The sequence below is a fragment of the Equus quagga genome, unplaced genomic scaffold, assembly GCF_021613505.1.
Source record: "Equus quagga isolate Etosha38 unplaced genomic scaffold, UCLA_HA_Equagga_1.0 73442_RagTag, whole genome shotgun sequence".
Taxonomy (NCBI): Eukaryota; Metazoa; Chordata; class Mammalia; order Perissodactyla; family Equidae; genus Equus; species Equus quagga.
The window spans coordinates 2556986-2563186 of NW_025802777.1; the positions used below are offsets into that span (position 1 = coordinate 2556986).

At 47.3% G+C, this 6201-nt stretch overlaps 1 protein-coding gene across 1 annotated transcript; it reads right to left on the bottom strand.

Moving 5' to 3' along the window:
- Positions 1-946: 946 nt before the first annotated feature.
- On the bottom strand, positions 947-1753 carry LOC124234381 (keratin-associated protein 10-3-like). Its single transcript, XM_046651743.1, has 2 exons — positions 1385-1753; positions 947-1291 (listed from the first exon to the last, which is right to left on the bottom strand). Exons 1-2 carry the CDS (start codon positions 1751-1753, stop codon positions 947-949), a joined length of 714 nt encoding a protein of 237 aa, XP_046507699.1.
- Positions 1754-6201: the final 4448 nt, after the last annotated feature.

The following is a 6201-nucleotide window of genomic DNA, read 5'->3' on the forward strand; positions in this document are numbered from 1 at the left end:
CAATGCGCACCTGGTCCCTCTGACTGGTACCCCCTTGACTCTCTAGTGCTAGTGGTCCACTGAGACTGCAGGCTCATCCTCCCCCACTGTCCCATGGATTTGTTCACAAGGTGACTTATTGCTCTGGGCCTCCTCAATGAGGCCTTGAAACCTTGAGTAGAAGGAGTGATGTGGGAACTGACACCCATGACCCTCTTGGGGCCCATGGGAACTTCCAGATGCTTCAGAGCATGCAGGGGTCGGCCTCAGGCCCTGTGCAGGACCAGCACACAGGCGCTTCTCCTCTCTGTGAGCCCCTCTCTCCAAGGGGCGTCAGCAGGATCCCCAACCACACGGGGTTTCTGCTGCTCCGCACTCAGATGCACACTGCACGGGCAAGGGGACGGTGTACACAGGAGGCCCAAGGTCCCTCGGGGTCCAAGCCTCCTGCACCCACGCCGGCCTTGGGGGCCAGCCTTGGAGGGCTCCCGACAGAGGGTGGGGGCCGTGGGGCGGGGCAGGGGACGGAGCAGGCGGATGCATCCTCTCTCAGCTCTCAGCGTCCCTCAGCTGTTTGAACCCGGGTTTGAGACCACGTCTTCACTGTCTGGTTCTACCAGACGGCGACCCGATGCCCACGTGGGATGGGGCCTCGGGGGTGGGGGCTCAGGAGGAGGAAAGAAGACACAGAGGGCCAGATTTCCTGACACAGACGTTGTATTGATTATAGCCATGGACGTTTGTCACTCCGAATGCCAGCAATCCATCCGCACAGGAGGTTCACAGGTCCCCCAGGCCCCTCCCGCTTGAGGGATCTGTGGGTCACCTCCTCTCAGAAAGGGACAGAGGCGGGGTATGCAAATCCCCGACGGAGACAGAGAGGTCTTGGCATCCAAGGATTGGGCTCCTGGGAGGGACCTGCGCTCAGGAGCAGAGACAGCAGCTGGCGAGGCAGGAGCCGGACCGTTCAGCAGCGGGACTTCTGGGCCGGGGCGGGGCCACAGCGGGCCGCGCGGGAGCACGTGGGGCGGCAGAGCAGGGACACGCAGGAGGAGGGTTTGCACACAGGCCGGCAGAGCAGGGACACGCAGGAGGCCGGGTGGCAGCAGCTGGGCTGGCAGGAGGCAGGGCCGCAGCAGGAGGGGACGGGCACGCAGCAGGCGGGCCTGCACAGGGGGTGGCAGATGAGGGACACGCAGGAGGAGGGTCTGCAGCAGGAGGGGAGGCAGGGGCTGGGCTGGCAGCACGAGGGGGCTGGGCAGGGGGTTGCCTTGGAGCAGACGGGTGTGCAGGAGACGGGCACGCAGCAGTCCTGTTGGCAGGGGGAGGAGGTGCAGCAGGAGGGCTGGCAGCTAGACTGCTGGCAGCAGGAGACGTCTGAGCAGGGGGAGGCCCCAGAGCAGACGGGCACACAGCAGACGGGGGTGCAGCAGACAGGGGTGCAGGAGACGGGCATGCAGCAGGCCTGCTGGCAGGGGGAGGAGGTGCAGCATGAGGGCTGGCAGCTAGACTGCTGGCAGCACAAGGGCGTGCAGAAGCTGGTGCAGGCTGCCTGGCAGGGGCTGCACACACAGCTGGCAGGGGTACAGACGAGGGTCAGGCAGGGGGCAGGGGCACAGCAGCTGGGGGCGCAGCACGGGGGCTCGCAGCAGCTCTCTGGGCCGTCGTCCACCTGCCAGGAGGAGTCGGGGCAGGAGTCCCAGACACCGGGCTGGCAGACCCGGCTGCCATAGCTGAGGTCGCTGGAGCAGACGGACAGGGTGGAGGCAGCCATGGTGGGGCGGTGGGGCTGGAGGAAGGTGTGAATGTGTGTGTGCGAGCGTGCACGGTGCCCGGGGCCGTGGGCTTTTGTGCCCCTCCCGGGCTTGTGTTGTCCCAGGACGCCCTCCCTTCCGTGTTGATGCTGCGAGCAGGCTGCAGGAGAGCCCTCATTACTGCTGGCTGATTTTCTACACTCAGTCCTTGCTCACTAAGCTCGTGAGTATGTTGCAGGGGGTGTTCGCCCATCTCTTCTTTGTTTGGCTCCAGAAAACTTGTGGAAACTGAGGAGGGTTCTTGCTGAGTGCCCGCCACAGGCTCGAAGTCTCATTCACGGAGGGGCTGCTGTGAGATAAACTCTCAGCCCCCGCAGCCTCCCTCACCCCTGCACCAGCGTGAGGATGCTAGGGGCCAGATGCCAGCGCCACTGCAGCCCCAGCTTTACAGTGCCCGAGAGGAAGGTTGAGAGCGTAGCGTTCAAAATAGCGAACAAAACAGTAAAACTTGACCAAAGGACACACACAGTGTCTGTCCACTGGGGACCAGAGATAGTTCATGGGCAGGGAACGCCGGGCTGTGTGGACCTCCACTCTCGCGGGGTCAATCCATCACCAACGTCATCTCAACCAAAACCCAAAGGGAGTCTTTTCCATGTACAAATTGAAGACAGAAAATATTTGTAATCTGCGTGATAGCTGAGAGGTTCATATGAAAACCTTAAAGTCCGTACAACTAAAACAGGATAAGATCCAAAAGAATGGAATACAAGATTCAAAATGTTCAAATTTCCAAGAAGCATGTGAAAACCTGCTTGATCTCATTAATCATTAAAGTTGCTCAAATTACAACCTAAATGTCCCACCTGTAAGATCAACCGAGATTTACGAGGCTAACGATTCTGGGTGCTGTGGCGTCTGGGGTCCACACTCTTAGGAACACTTTGTAGATGTTTTGGTTTTTTTTTTCTGTTGTGATAACACATAATATAAGATTTACCGTTTTACCCATTTTAACGTGTGCCCTTCAGTGGCATTTCGTACAGTCACAATGTTGTGCCAACATGACCACTATCTAGTTCCAGGACATTCTCATCACCCCAAAAGGAAATCCTATACATTAAGTAGGCCCTCCCCAGCTCCTGTCAATCACTGCTCTGCTGTCTGTCTCTATGGAGTTACCTATTCGCCACATTTCATATAAAAAGAATCATACAACATGTGGCCTTTTGTATCTGACCTCTTTCACTTAACCTAGCGTTTTCCAGATTCATCCACACCGTAGCGTGTGTCAGTGCTCCATTCCTTTTTATGGCTGAATACTATTCCATCACGTGGATGTACCACCTTTTATTTATCCATTCATCAGTTGGCGGACAATCGGGTTGTTTCCACCTTTGGCCACTGTGAATAATGCTGCCATGAACATTTTTGTTCCAGTTTTTGCTTGAACACCTCTTTTCAGTATACCCAGGAGTACAATTGCTGGCTCATATGATAACTCTAGGTTTAGATTGTGAGGAAGTGCCAGACTATTTCCCACGGCAGCTGCACCATTTGACAATCCCACCAGCAGTGTGTGAGGGTTCCAATTTCTCCACATGCTCACCAGCACTGGTTATTTTCTGTTTTTCTTTTTTTTTTTTAAATTATAGCCTAGTGGGTGTGAAATGATGTCTCACTGTGGCTTCGATTTGCTTTTCCCCAGTGACCGAGGATAGTGGGCTTCCTTTCATGTGCTTGTTGGCTATTTGTTTATCTTCTTTGGAGAAATGTCTATCAAAGTGCTTTGTCTGTTTTTAATTGGGTTGTTTGTCTTTTTGTGTTGATTGTAGGAGTCCTTTATGTATTCTGGATACTAAACCCTTACAGAATTACAATTTGCAAGTATTTTCTCCTATTCCGTGAGCTGTGTTTTCACTGTCTTGATAGTGTCCTTTGATACACAAAATTTGTCAATTTTGACTAAGTCCAATTTATCTATATTCTCTTTCGTTGCTTGTGCTTTTGGTGTCATATCGAAGAAGCCATTGCCAAATCTAAGGGCATGCAGGTTTACCCCTACGGTTTCTTCTAAGAGATTTATAGCTTTAGCTCTTGTATTTAGGGCTTTGATCCATTTTGAGTTACTTTTTGCATATGGTGTGAGATAGAGTTCAACTTCTTTCTTTTGCATGTGGAGATCCAGTGGCCCCAGCACCATTTGTTGAAGAGACTATTCTTTCTCCATTGAACGGTCTTGACACTCTTGTTAAAATTCAATTGATCACCGATATATGGATTTATTTCTAAACTCTCAATTTTATTACATTGATCTACGTGTCCATCCTTATGCCAACACCACTGTTTGGATTACTGTAGCTTTGTAGTAAGTTTTCTTTCTTCCTTTCTAATTTGGATGTCTTCTATTTCTCTTTCTTGCCCAACTTCTCTGTCTAGAACTTCCAGTACGATGTTGAACATAAGTGATGAAAGTGGTCACCCTTGTCTTGTTCCTGATCTTAGGGAGATAGCTTTCTGTCTCTCACCATTGAGCATGATGTTAGCTGTGGGTTTGGATAATGCCCCGTAGTATGTTGAAGAAGTTCCTTTCCATTCCTAGTTTGTTGAGTGACTTTATCATGAAAAAGTCTTGGTTTGGCTTTTGTCAAATGCTTTTTCTGCACCAATTCAGATGATCATGTGATGTCCCCCCTTCATTCTATTAATGTGATGCATTACACTGATTGGTTTTCACATATTGAGTCACTCTTGCATTCTTGGGACAAATCCCACTTGGTCGTGGTGTACTATTCTTTTAATGTGCTGCTCCATTTGGCTTCACTGTATTTTGTTGAGGATTTTTTATCTTTATCTATAAGGAATATTGGTCTGAAGTTTTCTTTTGTTGTTTTTCTGTCTTCGATATCAGGATAATGCTGACCTCATAGAGTGAGTCAGGAAATGTTCCTCATCTTCTGTTTTTTTGGAAGAGTTTGAGAAAGATTGGTGTTAATTGACTTATAAATGTTTAGTACAATTCAGTATTGAAATCATCTGGTCCTGGGCTTTTCTTCTCAAAGAGGTTCTTTTAAAAAAATTATTTTATTGAGGCCATATTGGCTTATAACATTGTGTAAGTTTCAGATATACATTGTTATATATCACTCTCTGTATAGACTGCATTGTGTTCACCACCAATAGTCTAGTTTTTATCTGTCACCATACATATGTGCCCCTTTACCTCTTTTGCCCTACCCTACCCTCTTGCCCTCTGGTAACCACCGGTCTGGGAAGTTTTTCCTTACTGATGCCATCTCCTTATTGTTTTATGTCAGCTCAGCTTGCCTAGTTCTTCTTGAGTCAGTTCACTCACTTTAGATACCAAGATACAAATAGATTGAAAGTGAAAGGATGGAAAAAGATATTCATGCAAATACTAACCGAAAGAGAGCTGGATGACTATAATAAAATCAGATAAAACAGACTTTGAGTCAAAAATTATTGTAAGAGACAAATAAGGACATTAAATATTGATAATACTGTCAATATACCAAGAAAATATGACAATTATAATCACGTATGCACCTAGCAACAGCGCCCCAAAATAAATGAAGCAAAAATGACAAAATTGAAGAAAGAGACAGTTCCAGTTCCACAATAATAGTTGAAGACTTCAAAAAAGTCATTTTCACTAATAAAAAATGAAATAATAGAACAACTAGATCAAAGATCAATAAGGTGATGGAGGAGTTGAAGAACACTATAAACCAACTAGACCTGATAGACATGTACACGACACTCAACTCAACGACAGCAGAATACACATTCTTCTCAAGTGCACGGGAAACATTCTCCAGATTAGACCACGTTAGGTCACAAAACAAATCTCAACAAGTTTAAAAAGATTGAAACCATGCGAGGTATCTTCTCTGACCATGATGGACAAAAACTAGAAATCAATAACAGAAGGAAAACTGGAAAATTGACAAATACGTAGAAATTGAACAAACAATCAATGGGGCAAAGAAGAAATCACAAGGAAAGTTAGAAAATACTTTCAGATGAATGAAAATGAAAACATAACAAAGCAATACTTATGGGACACAGCCAAAACAGGGCTCAGAGGGAAATTTATAGCTGTCAACAGTTACATTAAAAAAGAAGAAAGGTTTCAAATCAATAATGTAACTTTATACCTTAAGGAACTGGAAAAAGAGCGGACTAAACCTAGAGCTGATAGAAGGGAGGAAATAAAGATTAGAACACAGGTTAATGAAATAGAGTCTATAAAAACAATAGAGAAAAATCAAAGAAAACAAAAGTTGGTTTTTTGAAAAGAGCAGCAAATTTGACGAACCTTTAGCTAGACTGACTAAGAAAAAAGAGAGGAGACTCAAATTACTAAAATCAGAAACAAAAATGGGGACATCCCTACTGACCTGACATAAATAGAACGGATTATGCAAGTGTATTATGAACAACTGTG